This window comes from Chionomys nivalis, chromosome 21 (assembly GCF_950005125.1).
Source record: "Chionomys nivalis chromosome 21, mChiNiv1.1, whole genome shotgun sequence".
NCBI lineage: Eukaryota > Metazoa > Chordata > Mammalia > Rodentia > Cricetidae > Chionomys > Chionomys nivalis.
The window spans coordinates 32,102,773-32,123,823 of NC_080106.1; the positions used below are offsets into that span (position 1 = coordinate 32,102,773).

The 21,051-nt window shown below is 44.0% G+C and overlaps 1 protein-coding gene across 2 annotated transcripts in view; it reads right to left on the minus strand.

Moving 5' to 3' along the window:
- Nup93 (nucleoporin 93) overlaps window positions 1-12,978 on the minus strand; it is a 99,380-nt gene extending 86,402 nt beyond the window's left edge. For both annotated transcript variants that reach the window (XM_057753919.1, XM_057753918.1), the window contains exons 1-2: window positions 12,844-12,978; window positions 3,442-3,634 (exon numbers count right to left, since the gene is read on the minus strand). In XM_057753919.1, coding sequence (XP_057609902.1) covers window positions 3,442-3,620 — 179 coding nt within the window. In that variant the 5' untranslated portion in view covers window positions 3,621-3,634; window positions 12,844-12,978. The remainder of the gene's footprint in view (window positions 1-3,441; window positions 3,635-12,843) is intronic.
- Window positions 12,979-21,051: the final 8,073 nt, after the last annotated feature.

Genomic DNA, 21,051 nt, shown 5'->3' on the forward strand with positions numbered 1-21,051 from the left:
AGAACAAAGAGAAAAAGAAGTGGGGGGCAGGGTATCAAACCTTACCTACAATTTACTCACTGAAAAATCTTAAATATATTTATTTCTAACCATGAACATAATCCCTATCTCTCCTACTTTTCAAACGTTGCTAATAAAGACAGGAGAGTAATGACATCAATTCTCTGGGAACAGAAAGTACCTTATAGCAAATGCCAAAAGGGATTTCTACTGATCAAGCTAAATTTGAATCCTGTTGTCCACTTACTATCTGACTTTCCTTACTTAAGAGAATAGAGATGGCACTGTTTTCACTGGGTTGACTTCCTGTTAAATGATGACACTGTACCTAATAAACACAAAGTGGCCAAAAAGAAGTTTCATGGAATTATCACAAGAAAATTTTTATTTACTATGCAGCTTTGGCCAAACTATGTTAGCATATACTTTGCATGATACGGAGAACATTATAAAAGATTAGGCAAATTATTAACTTGGAGGATAAGGTTAGGGGAAAAGAGTGATCAACATTTTTTTCTCTGTACATCTCTAGGTTGTTTGGCTTCAGTTTTAATGGAAAAATCCATTGGTCTATGATGGAGGAGGGTCGTCTGTCTATGTGTTACTCTCATTGGTTAATAAAGAAACTGCCTTGGCTTTTTGATAGGGCAGGATTTAGATAGGTGGAGTAGACAGAACAGAATGCTGGGAGAAAGAAAGCATAGTAGGTCAGACGCCATGGAGCCAGCCGCCAGGTCAGACATGCTGAATCTTTCCCGGTAAGCCACCAGCTCATGGTGCTACACAGATTAGAAATGGGTTAATCAAGATGTGAGAATTAGCCGATAAAAGGCTAGAACAGGCCAGGCAGTGTTTAAAAGAATACAGTTTGTGTGTTGTTATTTCGGGGCATAAGCTACCAGGGTCCAGGCAGGAACGCAGCCTGTCGCCTCCTCATTGCAGGTCTACTTCTGCTGAGAAACGTGGGGAGACAAGTGATGAAGGACACTCACTGACACTGATAATATTCTGTATTTTAATGGAAATATACACGTGGGTGTTCATTTACTCGATTACTCTCACGTGGAGTTAGTAAGATTATATTGTAAGAAACAGACAGCAAACATTTCAGTTTGCAGACCATTTAATCTATTGTAATCACTCAGCTCTGCTATGCAAAAAAATCACACAGTCAATATATAAAACAAGCAAGGCCATGTTCCAGTAAGATGTAACAGGTAGCAGGCTCGTGGGCCACAGTCTGCAAACCCTGCTTTATATCCACCAGGCATACCCTCTATGTGTGGTGAAAAAAATCTGTAATTTTAAAAGATCAAGAACACACATACAAAAATGGCACCAAATCTGTTCCTTAGAGCTGGAAGTACTGGCACACACCTGTAATCCCAGCTACTCAGAAGGCCAAGGCAGGAGAGTAGTGTGTTTTAGGCCAGTTGGAAATTGTAAGATTTCATTTAGTTAAAAAAAAAAATGTCTGTTCCTTTAAAAATAAAAATGCATGTGGTGCAGGCAAAACACCCATACACATAGAATAATTTTTTAAAAATTAAAAAAAAAAATCACAGAACTCAGGTCAGACTTAAATCTACAATCCAAACTAAGACCTTAAAGACAGAATTTTCTTTCAAAGCTTAATTCATGTAACAACAACAACAACAAAAATCCTACTCAGTTCTCTGTTCTGCCCTCATCCAGCAGGCACTAAAATATTCACATCATACTTTGTGTCCCTGCCTATCAAGAAGATGGAAAAATACAGTCATCAGCCCTCTGGTTTCTTTTTAAGCTCCGGCCCCACCCTATATCCATTCTTTCAATGTTCCAACTCCCTCCTCCCAAAAATAATGGATTTGAGGTAGAAGAGACAAGGAAGAATGGAAATTTACAAGAAAGAGAATATAAGTGATAATTGTTACCAAGAAAACATTTTCCCTTTTTGCTCTTAATGGGCTGTAAGGATGATGCAATTAAATTATAACTATAGCAACTCAGCAGGTATCCATGGGCTTTTGCTCCTGTAGCATCTTTGCACAAGCAGAGGCTGCCTGCTTAAATTAGGGGAACTGCAAGCAGTCAGGAACAGAAGTTTGGAGCCTACCAGGAAGGCAAGTTATCTACAGGCTGGTTGGTTGCTGGGAGTTCAGGGTAGGTTAGCTATGGGCAGCATTTTGCTACAAGGCTAGACAGTTCAAAAAACAACAAACAAACACAAATACAAAAAACTTGCCACAGTTCATCTGACTTGTCTTTATTAATGTCAACAGAATCAAGTTCAAAAAACAAACAAACAAACACAAACAAAAAAAACTGCCACAGTTCATCTGACTTGTCTTTATTAATGTCAACAGAATCAAAACTAGTATTTAAAAAAATAATACTCTAGAGAAGGCTACAGAATGTACACAGCATACTATTGATTCCAAAGAGCAACCAGACGCTCAGTTCTCAGATCAGTTAGGAAAGGAACGCAGCCTTCCATTTACTAAATACCTAAGACAATGCCTCTCTTTAGCACCAGTCTTTCTCAACTTCACAGAATGAGAACTAAACCGACATTTTCCTGAATTATACATAATCTTTGCGACTTTCTGAACCTCCCAAAAGCTCACTACAAGCACCCTCTTCAACCTTCTCTCTCCAAGCCCCTTTCAGAAATACAGAAATTCTGGACTCAGTCTCACTGGGTTTGAATCTTAGCTCACCACTCACCTGCTGTGTAACCTAAGCAAGTTACCAGCCCTCTCTGAACCTTTGCTGTTCAACTATAATATAGGGATCAGTCTTGATGCAAAGACTTAATGTGTAAGGAAGTTTCTAAAACACAATAAATAACCATTAAATCACATTTCTCAAAGAAAGCGTTTGGTTTTGAATTTTCGTTGGGTTTTTGTTTTGCCCAACCAGGACCCTCTGCACACTCCATTATCCTGCTATGCTGTATGACCCCGCCAGTCAGCATTTTCCCTCCAACTTCTGTTCTCCTGGGGCTTACCCACCTTCCTGCTGTACAATCAGCTGAAGGCCTTTCAGAGGCAGCCTCTGGGGTCACTGGCAACGAGCAGACAGAATCACTCCTCACTTGATGGCTTCTCCTCACTGACCATTCATCAATTTTTCTGTGCACGGCCCATATCTAACACACTCGAAGAGGCTATTTATGGCTCAAAAGCCATGGACCCAAGCAGGAACTATGAGAGCATTTTATACAGAAAACTCTTCCAGCCACTTCACCTTCACACCTCTGCAGATGATATAGGCTCTCATGCAGTTTTGTGGCTAGAACTCTAAAACCCGAGAGAGGCAAGGAAACAAAGCAAGGTTTGATAACCTGCTATAAACTCTCTGAGTTCCTGACTCAGAGAGTCAGTTGTGACTGCCATAGAAGAAACTGTTCCTGCCCCCAAACTACCCAGCCAACAGCACCTCCCCACCAATACTCACGCCTTGACATCTGCTGTCTCCTGGGATGTGCGTGTGAGGGTACGGGAACGCAGGCGCTCACCCGCTTGCTGGATCTCCTGTAAATTCCGTTCCACGTGTGGAAGCTCAGAGATACCTTCGGTCTCAGCAGCAAGCTGTTCAGCCTGCTGAAGGAGCTCACCAAACCCTTCAGTATCCATTGGAGATGCAGGTGCTACATGAAAGGAAAAAGAGCTATGTCAAGGAGGAGAGAGGTTTCCATCGCTGCTTCAAACTGTTACAAGATTAATAAACCTCCAGGACTTTTTGTAAACTGAAAGGGACACAGTTCATCAACAACAGGAGGTGTTCCTGAATACAGCCCAAGAACAGGCCTGACAGAAAATGAGTCAGACTGCGAACAGATCATTTCTATGCATACTGATTTCACCAGCAGGACAAAGACAAGCCATATTAAGCCACAGGCCAGAGTTCCTAACTCCTCCTGCAAATCCAAAGCAGGTAAGGAAACGAGTATCATTGCAGCAAGTTCCAGAAAGCCTAAAGAACAATCCCTCTATACTTTCAATCTCTCCATTTATCTTGAGGGAAGAAGGCCTCATTAAGAAGGAATTGCTACAGCCTACGGCCTTATGTCATAGGATTTTCATGGTAAGTCCAAACCATGGAAACTCAGATATAAACCCAGCACACACTCTGCAATGATTTGGCTGACCTAAGACCAGAGGAATGCCATGTATCTTCTAACTCAGCCTCACTTTATTCTGACACAATCATGTCTTCACTAACACACAAAATATTCTTTTATTATTCATGCCTGGTCTTCATTTAAACAACCTCACAAGGTGACTGAAGGCCTCATTCCGTAGGACATCTTACTTGTTACTGCAGCTACTAACAGTAATTACATTTATAATGGCACCTAACTTTAGAGTAAGCATAAATGACAAAGCCACCTGCTTCTCTAACAACCAACGGAAAGTGCTGTCAAGAGTGTTGCTCCATGGCTTCAGAAGATGGCTGAACAGGTGGGGTGCATTTGCTATTGTGATCAGCTTTCAATTCCTGAGACCCACATGGTGGAAAGAGGGAACTGACTCCAAAAACAACCCCTGCAAGTTTTCCTCTGCCCTCCACACATGGTGTGTTATAACTCCACACATACATACAAACACACATACACATACTGTTTATTTATTTATTTATTTATTTTAAAAAGATCAGCAGCTGGCCGGGCGGTGGTGGCGCACGCCTTTAATCCCAGCACTTGGGAGGCAGAGGCAAGCGGATCTCTGTGAGTTCGAGACCAGCCTGGTCTAAAGAGCTAGTTCCAGGACAGGCTCCAAAACCACAGAGAAACCCTGTCTCGAAAAACAAAAAAAAAAAAAAAAAAAAAAAGATCAGCAGCTGGTTAAGAACACTGGCTGCCCAGGACGCACATGTCAGCTCTAAACCAACTCTAACTCCAGTTCCAGGGGACCCGAGACCCTCTTCTGGCCTGAGGGCACTGCATGCATATAGTACACAGACATGCATGCAGGCAAAACAAACATACACATAAAAAAAATCATTTAAGAAAGTGCTGCTATTTGCCATGCATGGTGCCCACCTTTAATCCCAGCACTCAGAAGGTAGAGGCAGGTGGATCTCTGAATTCAAGGTCAGTCTGGTCTACAAAGTGAGTTTCAATACAGCCAGGGCTGTTAACACAGAGAAATCCTGTCTTGAAAAAACAAACAATGACTTATTTTGACGTGTGTGTTTGTGTATCTATGTGTTTACCATGTGGGTATGGGTGCCCACAGAGGCTAGATGAGGACTTTGGATCCCCTGGGGATTGAGTTACAGGGGTTGTGAGACGCATGCTGAGATTTTTCAAACTTGATTCTCAGGTAAAGCAGTTTTTGAGACGAGCATTAAAGGACATTAAATTTAAAGGCAGGTTGCAAGGTTAAAACAAAAATAGTGCCAATCGGTGGCGAGAAGAGACTGTGAAACTTTTAGTTCTGCCATCTTCATTCTCCCACAAGCAGTGATAGTCAGGTACAGTGAACTGTACTGTGTGTGTGTGTGTGTGTGTGTGTGCATAATTTTCTAGGAAGTTTAAAGACTTTCTAGGAAGTTTAAATGATTTTTGTTAAAGATTAAAGTCAACTTAGAACTTCATGAAGAAAACCAAAATGTTTTCAATATGATACTCTGAAAGAAACTATTTTGTATTTTGGGTTCATTTTTGGTTTTTTGTTTTGTTTTGTTTTTCAAGACAGGGTTTCTTTGTGCAGCCATGTCTTTCCTAGAACTCACTCTGTAGACCAGACTGGCTTCAAACTCAGAGATCTGCCAGTCTCTGCCTCCTGAGTGCTGAGATTAAAGGTGTGCACCACAATGCCAGCACACAATATCCACTGGAAGTCTTAAACCAAACACACACATAAATTTAAAAATAAATAATTCTTTTTTTAATATTTATTTATTTATTATGTATATAATACTCTGTCTGTGTGTATGTCTGCAGGTCAGAAGAGGGCACCAGACCCCATTACAATGGTTGTGAGCCACCATGTGGTTGCTGGGAATTGAACTCAGGACCTTTGGAAGATCAAGCAATGCTCAACCTCTGAGCCATCTCCAGCTCCCTAAATAATTCTTTAAAAACACTAAAACTAGCCAGGCAGTAGTGGCACACACCTTTAATTTTAAATTAATCTTTAAAAAAACAGGAACATAAAGGAAATGCCTGGCATGTCCACATTATCTCTGTGAGAAAGGCAAAGGCCTGGGAGGATTGTTCTTGGGTCTTTTCACATAACCGAAGATGTTAAGACACAACACCAGGTACATTCCCCCATGGTACTGTATTTGCATAAGCTAACTGTAAACATCACCTCATGCTGTGCTTGCTTTAATAATAAAAATAAGAAGTGCTTTGTTTGCACTACTCCAGGCTCAAAGGTCTGGGGTCTCCTGGTACCCCACTCAGATCCCTCAAACCTCAAGACTTAGTCTTGTTGACCACAGCGTGGGGCAACAGATGCTGAGAAAATAACTGAAGTTCATACTTTCTCATGCTGGTTTGCATTGCATTCACCTGCCATTCAATGTCTAAATAACGTATGCACCATGGGGCACATCAACATTCTTAAAAGAGGCGGATGCAAGTACATGTGGTTTGAATGTGAAATGCTCCCAACAGAGATGTGTCTTGAACATTTGGTCACGGGTGGTGGTGCTTGTTAGAGCACATTGTGGCACTTCAGCAGGTAAAGACCTTCACTGAGGGCCAAGCCTGAGGTTTTATAACCCAGCCTCAGTCTATTCACTCAAGCCCTGGCTTGTAACTGCAAAGTTCCTGATAGCATGCCTTCCCTGGCATGATGGGATGCAGCTCTCCGCCAATGTCTCAGTTAGGGCTTCTACTGCAGAGACGAAGCACCACGACCAAAGCAAGTTGGGGAGGAAAGGGTTTATTTGGCTTACACTTCCACATCACTGTTCATCATTAAAGGAAGCCAGGATAGGAACCCAAACAGGTCAGGAACCTGGAGGCAGGAGCTGATGCAGAGGCTGTGGAAGGGTGCTACTTACTGGCTTGCTCTCTCTGGCTTGCTTATCCTGCATAAACCTCCAATTTCCAAAGCGAAAGATAAACCCTTTCAGAAGGGTAAACTGTGTTTGGTCTTTTCTATTTGTACACTGTGCTTTGTTTTGTTCTGACAAGATCTTGTCGTGTAGCTAAACTGGCCTAGAAAACAGAATCCTACCTCTGCCTCCAGAATGCTGGGTTACAAAAAACCAAGTCCAGTTGAAATTTCTGGTTAAGCACCCAACCTTTACCTTTACCTGCTGATCTATCTTATCAGCCTCAAAGAAACTTTCTGAAAGAAACAGGTAGGTATTAGACATTAATGCTAATGCTAACGCCTAGTAAAAACTTTGAAACCAAATTCTATTCTCCTCCTACCAAAACAGACCAAAAGGGACATTCAGATTCTTACAAGATCTTCCAACTGCAGTTGCTGGCTTCTCACTCTCTCACAAGGCCTGGCTGTCATTCCTTAAGCTCAAGCCCTTGTGTGACACTAGGCACTACCTCCTGTCAACCTACTGTTTTTCTGACATCACTTTTCTTATAATGCTCTTGCTCAGGAGCCCTCTTGGGCCCCACTCACAGGGATGCATTCCAGTGAGACTGCTTTGGACTTCGACATCCGATCACCAGATTTACTGTCCATGAACATCCCTTTACTTGCCCTGCCCTGGCTTCTATTCATGCTTTTACCAAACAAAAACAATTACTCAAGCTCCAAACAGCTAGTTCATTCTTATATTTTGAAACTCTGGGCAAGGGAATCACCCCCTCTGTGACTCATCCTTAAAACTCACTCCCTCCCCTGCCACATAATAACCATTCAATAAATAAACATTAGTAAGGTCAATTCAAGTCTCAACCTAATACTATGGTTTAGATAGATGTGTGTTATGGTCAAAGTGTGCTAAGATCAACAGGCTAAGAGCTTGGTCCCAGTGTGGCAATGTTTAGAGTGATGGAACCTGTAGAAGGTTGGGCCCAGTGGGAAAACTCTCCCTGTTCCCTGGCTTCCTGTCTTACCATGTGACCCCCCCCATGTGTGTCATGATGGTACCTACCATGAGTCCATTTATTCTTAACACACACAAACACATATGAGTCCACTTCTGTTTATTCCACCACTACCATTCTACTCCACTTGCACACGTCACATCCAGGTGACATAGTAGCCTCCAGGGTTGGTTTCCCTGTTCCTAACATTGACACCTTCGCTACTCAGTATATTTTCTGCCTAGCACGCTCACGGCCCTAGTTTCAAATTTCAGAACTACAAAAAAAATGTGGGGCTTTTTTTTGGGGGGGAAGGGCTAAACCTTCACTAACTCCCATCATCTGTGAACTACAGTCCAGCCAGATGTGATGGTGCCTGCCTGTAATTCCAGCTACCCAGAAGGCTGAGGTAGGTGGTACTCAGCAATAGGGCTTGTTTAGCACGCATGAGATCTGAGTGTGCCGTGAGATTCCACCATCTGTCTCTGTACCGACCCCTGCCCTCCTGCTACACTTTTTCCCATGACTATGTGCTTTGGCTCCATGACCTCCTGTTGGTTCTTGAAATACACTAAACTCATGGCGTCACTGCATCTACAGTCACCACTTCGTCTGCATCTACAGTGCATTCGTCCCTAAACGTCAATGAGGCTTACCCATTATTCCATTCAGTCTCTGAGCATGGGTCTTCTTTATGAAGAAGCTAAGACACTCCAGCTAAATCAGTCCCACACTTCTATACTCTACCCTTAAAGAAGCTAATCAATACCAGGCATATGGCTACTTGTTTGGTAATCCAACATCTACGTCCTAGTAGGATCCTGGAGTCTGGTGTACTTGTCCTGCTTGTTTTCACAACACCAATTTCTAGTGCCATGAACTCATACACCAAAGACACTCCAAAATTACTGTTAGAAGAGGGGACCTTTAGTGGACCTTACAGACCAACACAGGGATTTAGGAAAGAAATTTCTGGTAGTGTCTGAGATTTTTCTGGTAGTCTGGGGGATTAGGCTACAATTTGAGCGCACTGGTGGAGTACGTGTGCAGTGGCCTGAGGTGGCTGACTGGGGAAAGCGTGTGAGACACAAGTATGAGGATCTGAGTCTGCATCCTCGCAGTCACATATAAAGCTGGGTGGTGGTACCAGTCTGACCCCAGCACTGAGGGAGGTGGACACTGACTGGTAGATCCTGCTGATCCATTGGACAACCAGTCTGGCCAATCGGTAGGCTCCAGCGCCACTATCTCAAAAACTGCAGTGGAATGATAGAGAAAAACACCCAACAGCTACTTAAAGCACCCTGACCTCTGACATTCACAAGTACACACACATGCATGCCTCAACCACAAGCAAAGTGTGAGGCTACTAATATTTCAAGCTTCAGGTTATTTGAGACAGAAGAGATACAGCTATGGAAAGACCATGAAGGCAAAACAAAGAAGACTCCTGCATCTCTAAGTTCTGATTCTTTCTCCAAAGCAATTATTTCTAATTGTCTACCTGATACTGGTACCTGCCTGATCTATGGGGGCCAGCAACAATTCCAGCTCTTCACCTTGGGTTCCTGTAACAGCCAATTTAGCCAGAAACCATCTGCTCCCTCTCACCTGAGCCCATACTGTCTCCAAGTTTACTTCTCATACTGTTCTGACCTTGTGCCTTCCTCCTGATTATCTCAGCAACCTCCCATTTCTTCTAACTCATTCTCTCCATGGCCAAAGAGGCTGTTCCAGAAAACCTCCCACCTTAGACTCATCAGGGGCACCATCAACCCCTACATAAGTGTTCAGGCTTTGACACAGCTGCAACCTTCAACTTCTCCCAGCCATACCTTGGAAGTTCTCCGCTCCTGGGGCACCTTATGCAGTTCTCCCCTTCGCTCTCCAGTACTTGTCAGGACACACATCCCCACCCCAGACACAGTGAGCTCCTATGCCTACTTCCAAGTCACAGGGCAGGTCTTCCGCCCCAAAGGCCCTCCCCGATTACTCTGAACCTTCTATTTGCTCCTCCCCAGTTGAGTCACTGTGACCAACTTTTTCCAGAAATGTCTTCCTGTAGAAGGTTCACAGGTACTTAACTCTGAACCCCAAGAAGCAAAGTCTGCTAATTAAAATGACCTGTAATCTTAACAGACCTGGGTCCTCTCACTTCCTAATCTTTGCTCTGACACCTCCTCACCGCCTCGATACAGCTACCTTGTAGAGAGATGGCTCAGCAGTTAGGAGGTTTACTGTTCTTTAGAGAATCCTAATTCAGTTCCCAGCACCCACACCAAAGATTTACAACTGTCTGAAACTCTAGCTCCAGGGAATATGACACTCTCTTCTGCCCTCCATGGAAACATCCACATATAGAATACACACAGCAACACATGGGGGTTGGGGTTCAAGCTCACCACAGCTCCAACTGTTCCCGTTTCATGGTTTTTACACTTGCTGCTCCCACTGCCAGAAAATTTCTTGCTATTCTCATGGTTTACTTTTGTTTCATTAAGGTCTCTCTTTCAATATCCCTGTCCCTTCCTCCAATACAAGGGATCAAACCCAGAGCCTTGCTCATGGTAGGCATGTGCTCCTTACAGTTCTAGACCTTTAAAACTAGTCCTGAACTACATTTTATATTTACGTGTTTATTGTTTATTTATGTGATACCTTCAAAGGAATAGCAAGCCTGTCTCATTCACATCTTCAAGCCTATTATATCAAAAACATTCGTTTATTTTATATTTATTGAGCACCTATCTACTCTACTCTGTGCCAGACCAAGGGACTAGCCACTCATGTTCTACAGGGAGAAGACAAACAATACATGGAACACGTAAAAGCTAACTGCTAAGAACAATTAAAGCAGTGAAGACAGGAGTCTTACACCCTACATGCCCCTCTAATAAAAATTCCAAGTAAGAAGACAGGCAAAGCAGACATCCAACTGCAAGAGCAAAGCCCTGAAGTCAAAACATGACCAGCAGCTGTACAGGAGGGTAGCAGACAAAAAAGAGAGCATGGGTCAGATTATTTGAAAGGCTTACAGCTTACTGAAGCACAATCAATAAAAACTCAGAGAGAGAAATAGGGGTTCAACCTCAAGATCCAAAAAGCAAAGCAGCCAGCCACTGGCTCTTACCTCAACCTCAGTTCAAAATGGCGATCCTGCCTCCAGGATCTCTGCCTTTGAGATCTTCAGGTTGAACCTCAATTTCTCTCTCTGAGTTTTTATTAACTGTGCTTCAGCTCACTACAGGGAGCTTATTTTTACCATTATTACTATTAGTATGAGAAGACTTACTGGAGAGTTGGGGAAAATGAGGATTCTTCAGACAGAATCTCACTTGTAGTCCAGGCTGACCTCAAACTTGAAATCCTCCTGCCTCAAATTCCTAAGCACTAGGATGACAAGCATGCACCAGCACATTCAGCTTGGGAGTGGGGGTATAATCTGGTGAGCTCTTTAGCTGCTGGTGAAAAAGCAAGGCAAAAGCAGGAAGCCCAGATGAAAAACTAGTTCAACAATGCAACTGAGAAGTGATGGTGACTTGTGTCTTGGTGACAAACACTGAATATGGACTGGCAGGAAGAGAGGGAGCAACCAATGAAGACTCAAAGATTGCTGGTCAGACCCTTTTTATATCACTAAATGAGAGAAAATGGAAGGAGGGACTAGGGGTGTAGCTCAATGGTACAGTACTTGCCTAACAAAGCCTTGGAATCTCTCCCAAATACGAGAAAAGGAGGAAGGGGAGGGAAAGGGAGGAAAAGGACAGCAGCAGGCAAATACTGCTGGACTTCACACGAACGTCACCCCACCACAGAGGAAACTAAGATGGGAGGATCAAAGTTTAAGGCAGGCCTGGGATGCACAGCAGAAAACCTACCCCCCCCCCAAGTAAAATATTTAAATCAATCAATCAATAGGCTGAGGAGCCGTTTGGCGGAGGAAAACAGAAGGGAGTTTGCTATCTTTATGCTCTGTTTCAGCAGGTGATCAGACAATCTGAAGATGTATAAGGGTCAAGGAGGAGCCTAGGCTGAAAATATAAACACAGGTTCTTAGCCTAATGCACAGGAATTTAAAGCTAGAAGAGCTCAGTATAAATTAAAAAAATAAAAATAAAAATGCCCAAACACACGGACAGTGGCTAAATGTGGAGAAAAGATGCTTGGGTATTTTTAAGAAATAAACGAATGTTCCTAATACGGTTACAGGTTTGGGGTACAGACACAACACAAAATGTGTCCCCAAACGGAATTCCAGCGCTGACCTCTGCTTGTGTTGAAAGCCATCTATGGAGGGCAGGACTGGGACAGGGTCTAACACAGACCATGCTGTCTTCAAACTCCCTTTGACAAGCGACAGCAAGCCCAACACGCTGTGATGTTCTTTCAAAAGGAACCCAATATACTTCGGGATCCCTTACATAAGAAGGGTGCAGGGTACCCAGAGACAGGTGAGCCAGCCGGAGTGGCAACCATTAGCATCCTGTTGGATTATCAGTAGAGGGGAGAAGAGTTGACAGGGCTTCGCCGGGTCGTCTCCCTTTACTCGGAAGAGCCATTCTCTGGAAAGACGACCCCAGCCCCCCAAGAGCGCAGCCAGGCCCTGCGACGCCTGGCAGTCGTGAGCGCGGGTGGGCGTGGCGATAGCGCCCCAGTCGGGAGGACCACGCTCGGAAGAGCCTAGTCACAGCACTCGGTGAGGTGTCGCCGGCCGGCGTTCCCAGCTGACTCAAGACAGGAAGCGCGAGCCTCGTGGCTACGAACTCGGGACGGGGTTCCGGCCAGCCTCGGGGCCAGGCCAAGAACCCGGGGCCACGTGACCACCCGCGGCTCGCACTCCTTACCTGGCTCTGCCGCCGCTCTGCCGTCTGCTCCCGGCTGCTGCACTACGCCGCCGCCGCTTCTCGCGCCGCTCGCCCGCGCTTCCTGATTGGCCGAGGCGGTCCGCTCCCAGAAGCCCCTGAGCGTTGGGCCGCCAAATAAACTTTATGGACACCCGCGAGAGCGGACACGGACATGGGCGGGGCTGGGGCGGAGCCTGAGGCGGAGCTGTCGTTGCAAGTTAGTCAAGGGAGCTCCGCCCTCCTCCCCGCCCACGTGGTTGGAGTTGACGGGACTAGAAGAAGCATTTCCGCAGTCCCCCTAGCTGGACAAATCTAGAGAGATCTGCCATCCTCTGTAGAGTTCCAGCCAAGTGCCAGGGTTTATTCTAGACGGTCAGGACATGGTGACTTCCACCGCCAAGATCCTTGGCTTCAAGCAGTTCTCAGCCTGGTCAGGGAAATAAAACATAAGTGACTGCAGGAGTTACTAGGAGAGCTAGGAACTGAAATGCAAACCAATTGAAGAAAATGGTTGAATACCAGGGAAGGCTTCTCCTAGGTGACATTCCGACTAAAAGGTGGAAAATGAAAGCATGTTTCAGGGTTTCTAGGAGAAAAGCCTGTGGTTTGGCAGCCTGAACAAGATAGCCTGGGCTGCCCACCCCTATTATAGGCCCGTTAGAGAAAACAGCAATGGGGAAATGCAGAGAAAAGAGATTGCTTCAGTGTGGCCACTACAGGAACAGGAACAAAATGTGTCACTGGGATATACAAGGACACTAATGGAGATTCTGAGTCTGGTAGGCAGAATAAATTCAAAAGCAGACTCAGAAGGAAACTAAAGGGAAATTTTGTTGGGAATTTGAGAGATAAATTACAGGGCAGGCAAGCTATAAATCTCAGCAATTGCTGAGAGGAGAGACCTGAATAAGAGGATGTTTTAAGTTAGAATTAGAATTCAAAAGAGGTCGGGCAGTGATGGCGCATGCCCTTAATCCCAGCACTTGGGAGGTAGAAACAGGCGGAACTCTGAGGCCAGCCTGGTCTTTAGAATGAGTTCCAGAACAGTCAGGGCTACACAGAGAAACCCTGTCTCGAAAAAACAAACAAACCAACCAACAAACAAAACAGACAAAAGAGTAGATAGAATTCAAAAGGGGAACAGGCTTGACTCTGAGGATCTGTAAGTGACTATATCAACCAACAATATGACTTCTGGTGTATTTATACCTCCTATCCTCTTAACATCACGGTGTGCATGTGTGTGTTTGCGCGTGCGTGTGTGCGTGCATGCGTGTGTGTGTGTGTGTTCTGGTGCCCAAGGTCAAAAGAGGTCATCATACCCCCTGGCGCTGAAGTTACAAGTGGTTGTGAGACACGGATGCTGGGTACCAAACCCAACAAGAGCAGTATGTTGAGCCATTGCTTCAGCTCCCATACTACCTGAGGCATTTTCCGGAGTACACAATATTAGGCGCGTCTAGTCTTTCAGTGAAGGTCACAGTCATGATATAGTAATGAGGAACATGTAAGCACAGGCCTAGACAAAGTTGTCACCAGTTAATAATTCTAGTTTGCAAGATACCTACGTGGTAAAGGGTTATCTTAAACTTTGCTTTATATACTTAGGGAACATAAATACAGTTAACATACAAAGAAACCGACACTAATTAGCATTATAGCTGCACAGAAATTCTTTCTGCGTGCGCGTGTATGTTCGTGGTATAAATTTGCATATGTCCAGGAGTGTGTAAGCGGGTAAGTGCACATGTTTGGAGGTCAGAGGGTGGTGTAGGATGTCTTTATCACTCTCCACCTTATTTTAAAACAGTGTCTCTCACTGGTGAGCTCTAGGGTCCACCTATCTCTGCCTCCCTCCCCTTAGCACTAGGGTTAGAGAAGCTTGCCACCACGTGGGGCTTTTACTTGGGCACTGAGGAGCAGAACTTAGATTCTCATGTATATGTGGTTGTTTTTACTCTACTCTTTTGGGGGCCCACCACACAGCTCCCAAATAATCACACAGAGACTTGTTATTACTTCTAAATGCTTTGCCTTAGCTTGAATTGTCACTAGGAAGTTTTTAAGTTATCCCATCTACCTTTCACATCTGGGCTTCTACCTTTTTCTTTCCTATATTCCTTTCTTTCTTTCTTACTGTGTGGCTGGTGGTGTGGCCAGGTGGCTGTCTCCTGTCGTCCTCCTCTCCTGCTTTTCTGATTTTCCCCTTTTCTTCTCTCCTATTTATTCTTTCTGCCTGGCAGACCCGCCCCTCCCTCTCCTATCTAGCAATTGGCCATTCAGCTCTTTATTAGACCAATCAAGTATTTTGGGCGGGTAAGGTAACACAGCTTCACAGAGTTAAACAAATGCAACATAAAAGAATGTAACACATTCTTGCATCATTAAACAAATATTCCACATCATAAATTGAATGTAACACAGCCAACTAATATTCCACATCACTCATATTTGGGCAATAGGTACTTCACCAATTAAGTATTCTTGCTAGCCCAAAAGTTTTCATCAATTTTTATTACATTAATTAATGTGCCATGTGTGTGCACATGCACACGCAGGTCTTCGGCTTGGCAATAGTGTTTTTATCTGTTGAACCATCTTGTTAGCCCCAGAAATTGCTTTGTTTTAATTTTATGGAAATGAGTGTTTTGTATGCCTGTATGTATGTGTTCCAAATGTGCGCCAGATGCCCACAGAGGTCAGAAGAGGGTGTTGGATGCCCTGAGACTAGAATTACAGGTAGTTGTTGCCAACATGTAGGGGCTTGGTCTAGAACCTGGGTCTTCTACAAGAGCAACAAGGACACTTTACCACTGAGTCAACTCTATCTTTGTGCCCCACCAATAAGTTATTTATAAATTACCTTAGCTTCTATTTTTTCAAGCAAAATTTAGAACCCCTGGCTCTATAAGATGTCTATAGAAATGACAAAATCAACACTTCAGACCTCTTGCCTGTGTAGGGAGTGGAAGTAGCGACCACCATAGTCATTTCCTAGTTCCAACTGTGTCTCATGTGTACAATAGCAAAACACTGATTTAGTCAAGGCAGATAGATATTGTCCAGTTTTAAACGGAGGATTGCCAAAATGGCAACGTTTCCTCTGAATGGTACTGATCACAGATGATATGAATGTCCCGTTTTTATTCATTATTTAATATATTGTAAGTCCTGGTGCAGTGCATATTGTATAAGAAAACATTTTGTATGCATTAAACTTGCATGCTATTAAGTGTAAACTTTTGCCTAACATTTAAATAAAGTTCAGATACATGGCTCTACATATTTATTTCTAGTCATGGATACATAGTGTGTTAAAAAGCACTAAAATTGCCTTAAACTAAATGCTTATAAAGTGGTTATCAAAAAACGAGCATAAAGCTGCTTGGAGTAACCCATACTTTTAATCCCGGTGAAGCTTTGAGAATCCCAGGCCAGCTGATCTACACAGTGAAACCCTGTCTCCAAAAACGAAAACAAAATGAATATAGTTACTTAAGTGACCCTACATCCTGTTAAGACTGTTTCCTAATTAGCCAAAAACACCTAAGAAAATAAACAGGATCAGTGTTTTCTTGATGAAAATATTTTCCTTGAAGCCAGCTTTTGCAAATGTTTCTAAGAGTAGGAATTTTTTTTTATTGTTTTAGATGTGGTCTCACTATATAGTCCTGGCTGGCCTGAAACTTGCTAAGCACACCAGACTAACCTCCAGCCTCTGCCTGCACCGCCTCTGCCGGGATTAAAGGTGTACATTACCACACCCAGCCTGTAGCAGAATATTTTTAAGAAAACATGTTCCTATAAACACAGACTTTGGTTCTGTTTGGTTGGGGGTTTCGCCCCAGCTCCTGGAATCCATTTTGGAATGTTGGGTGGAAAGTTCCTTTTCAGAGCTCCCCAGTGAGTTCTTAGTCCAAACTCCACCTCCGAGAAAGTCCACCAAATGGTGACCCCTCCCCCGGGAGGGTCAAGACCACTCCCATAGGCTATTTAAACTGTCTCCCAGAGAACAAACGCATGGTCTCCCCGGTTCTCCTTCCCCCCTCTCTGTGTTTTCTCAGACTTCTACCCAGGAGCACTGGCATCCATTAAACCTGGGCTTCTTCTAATTTGGTTTAATTTGGTCTGATTTGGATTATTGCATCTGCAGAGAGGCTTATCGGGTCAGAAAAACTTAACAAGTTCTGCTACCTCAGCACATTAGATTTTTACTTTGTAAATTTTCTTCAGATAAATTTATATTTTGAACTATTTTATAAATCTTCTGCATTTAGACATGATTATTTCTTAATAAAATATTTTTATAGCTTTTCATTAAACCAGCCTAAAATTTTTAAGTTTACTTCTTAATTATGTGTATATATGGGTGACTTTGTAGTACAGGTGCCTGTGAACGGCCAGGCATGGGTGCTAGGAACCAAACTCAGGTCCTCTGCAAAGAGTGTAGTTGCTTCTTCTTCTTCTTCTTCTTCTTATTATTATTATTATTATTATTATTATTTCTCTGTAGCTTTGGAGCCTATCCTGGAGCTAGCTTTTTTAGACCAGGCTGGCCTTAAACTCACAGCGATCCACCTGCTTCTGCCTCTAGAATGCTGGAATTAATTAATCACGGAGTCAGTTCCTTACATTTTTAAAAAGTATTTTCTGTATTATAGAATTGTATATGTTAATTTTAGTTTCAACTCTAGGGTTGGGGGTATAGCTCCATTTGTAGAGTACTTGCCTACCAGGCGTAAAGATGTGGATTGACCCCCAGCAGTTATCAGAGTTTTTAGGATAAAAGCTTGGGCACAGGCACAGTGGGAAGGAAATTCTTTCTACATCCATTTTTGGCTCAGTTGATGAAGCATAAAAGACATGGGAAATTAAAGCTTTTGGCAAAGGAAAGGAGCCCTCAGACTGGAATCTGGAGCCTCTCACCAGCTGAAAAGCAAGAACTCCGGTGCAGTTAGAAGCATGGAGGTATCTCTGCAGGAAAAGCCACCCAATAACCCAAGTTTGTTTCCTGGAAACCACGGGACTGAAGGAGAGAACATACTACCACAGGTTGTCCTCTGACTTTGGCAAGCACACCATGGTGCATACACCCATGTATACGCATACACACGCACACACACACACAGAGGGGGGTAATTAGCATTTTAAAAGAATTCCAATACAGTCAAACATTTGCTATGAAGGCTGATAGCATAAAAATAATATTCTTAGGCTGCATATAGCTCAATTAGTAGTAGTGTGTTTTGCTTGCATGTATGAAGTTCTGATAATTTGAGTTCAATCTCTCGGCCTGCTTGGTAGAAGAAAAATGACTCTGACCTCGACATATCCACCATGGTATAAGTCCCTTCAACACACACACAAAGAGAAACAGAAAGAAAGAAAGAAAGAAAGAAAGAAAGAAAGAAAGAAAGAGAGAGAGAGAGAGAGAGAGAGAGAGAGAGAGAAAGAAAGAAAGACAGATTTAAAAACAAACAACTCACACACACACACACACACACACACGCACACAACTATTGACTCTAAGACCGGCCACTGAATGAAATTTGCCATACGTGTTTCTAAATAAGGTTTATATCCAAAATACATAAAGAGCTTCTATAGTCATAAAGTTAACTCTATCAGGAATAAACAAAAGACCGGGACTTGGAGAGAGCTCAGTTAGTAAAATGCTTGTCCTTGAAATCCCAAAAGAAAAGAAGAAAGGCAGGTGTAGTTGTTAACCCCAGTGCAGCCGAGGCGGGGACAGGTAGGACCCCGGGACTCATCAGACAGTCAACCTAGGCTCAGTGGGGGACTCCAAGCCAGGGAGAGACCCGTTTGTACAGAACAAAGTGGAGGACTCACAGGCATTGACATCCAGGACCTATGACCTCCACAGGCACACGGGCATGTACAGCTGTGCAGAAGAACTCGCACACAAAGCCTGTGCACACCGAGACAAAGAGAATTAACTACAACCGCAAACAACTTGCATGAGTCTCATAAAAGGAGCAGTAGAAGAATGTAGACCCAAAAGGAAGATTCTGTTAACATGGAGTTCAGATCAGGCAAAGCAAATTGCTAATCTGTGGTGATGGATGTCAGAAGAGTGTCTATTTTGGAGGGGAAAGGGGGTGTTGGCTGGGAAAGAAGGCCTCTTCTCAGATCTGAAAATGTTCTGTTTCCTAATCTGGCTGCTGAGTGCATGGGTGTATTCACTCTTTAAAAATTTATTAAGCTGCACATTTAAGATCTGTGCACTTTGCTACACATATATTATTCATTATACTACAATAAAAATAGTTGCGGAATTCGAAATCGTTTTGTGACCCAGAATTGATAGCATGTCCCCTCCCCCAACTGTTTGCAGTCTGGAATTCTGATTTACCGTTCTGCTATTCCCCGCAAGTACTGCACCCCTTCCGGAGTACAAAGCAAGAAATATTTTGCAAAGGACAGACCGACGCCTCCCCCACTGCACTGATTGCTCTCCTGTCTTGAGCTGCTGCTGCCGGAGATGATTTCGTAGTGGGTGGCCGCTAATTATATAAAGCTTTGTGATCTGTGGCTGAGTGATCAGCAGTATTCTCCAGGAGACATTAAAAGCTTAACAGGAACGGCTCTAACTTTGCCCTCTGCACGAGTTTAATTTCAACTGCACAAAAGGTGATTCGACATTATTAAGGATGGCAAATTGGCTTCTGCCGAAACAGCGGCTCCTGGCAATGCAGCAGGCATGCCTGGAAGCTGGTGTGAAGGATGCCAAGAGCAAGGCCAGGCTCAATGGAGGCGCGCTAAGGGCGCGGCCAGGTTGCTCGGGATGCTGGAGCTGCTGGTAGCAGTTGAAACAATTAGGCATCTTGCTTGCTCACCTCATTAGAAGTCCAGCAGGGAGGTGAGTGTCTGGGTGACGGACTCAGGCCTTTCCATCTCTGTGCTTTGCCCCCCGTAGTGTGGACTTATCTCAAAGAAGGAAGACTGCTTCTGCTTGAAGAATGTTGACAGTTCCGCCCCTGTAAAGCGAACGACTCTGGATTCTGTCAGCTTTGCTGATGGATAAGAAATACATAGAGCTGTTCTCTCCAACTGGGATCTGTTAAAGAACAGACCCCCAAAGACTCCGCGGCTCCAGAAAACGAGCACTTTCTAAGAAGGTTAAACACACCACCCAAGACCCAGCCGTTCTGCCCCTACATACTTACCTAAGAGACATATTTACACAGAAGTGATTCTGCAAAAATGTTTATAGCAGCTTTATTCATAGCAACACCAAACTGGAAACAGCTAGTTTCCCGTTGTCCATCAACAAGGAATAAATGCGGTGTGAAGCGTGGCATGGCGGTGCAATGGACGGCTCCTTCGCACTGAGCAAACCGCTACCTGCTGCTGCGTCTGTGTAAGTGGGTCTCATAAACTGCTGTCAGAATAAGTAGTTGGTGATCCCAATTCCAGCACGCTCAAGAACACACCACGCCAATCCACAGTGAAGGAGCTGAGACTGTTCTTTCTCGGACGTGCTGATGTGATGAGTGTGGTCTTGTGCTGAGTAGGCACACAGAAGTACACACATGCAAAACCTTACTGAGCTGTGGGTTAGGACTTGGGCATTTTGTGACAGGAAATTATTTCTCAGTAAAATATGGATCCGCTGGGGCCATAACTCCATGGTAGTATGCTTCCCCAGCATACCCAAGGTCCTGGTGCTGTGCTCTGGCGCTGCAAAAGTAATCAAATAATGGGCTGGAGAGATGGCTCAGATATTAAGAGCACTGGCTGCTCTTCCAGAGGTCCTGAGTTCAATTCCCAGCAACCACATGGGTGGCTCACAACCATCCGTTATGAGATCTGGTGCCCTCTTCTGGCCTGCAAATATACGTGCAAGCAGAACACTGTATATGTAATAAATAAATAAATCTTTTTAAAATATTATTAAATAAGGCAATACAATGAGAGGAAAAGTGATTTGCTTGTATTCTTCTATTCCCTGCAACAATCTTGTAACCACCCCAGGAAGACAACAAAGGTTTCTTAGCATCCTGAACTCTGTGGGGGAGCCGAAGCTCCAGAGTTACATAGGCTGCGATGGCAGACCTGAGGAGCACTCTGGACTCCTGTGATGGAGGCCAGTACTCTTCTGCGCCAGCCAAGCGTCATGGGTGAGCTTGGCACCTTCGGTCCCACTGCGACTGAAACGGAAGGAAAGCCCACATGCTCGTTAGTCAT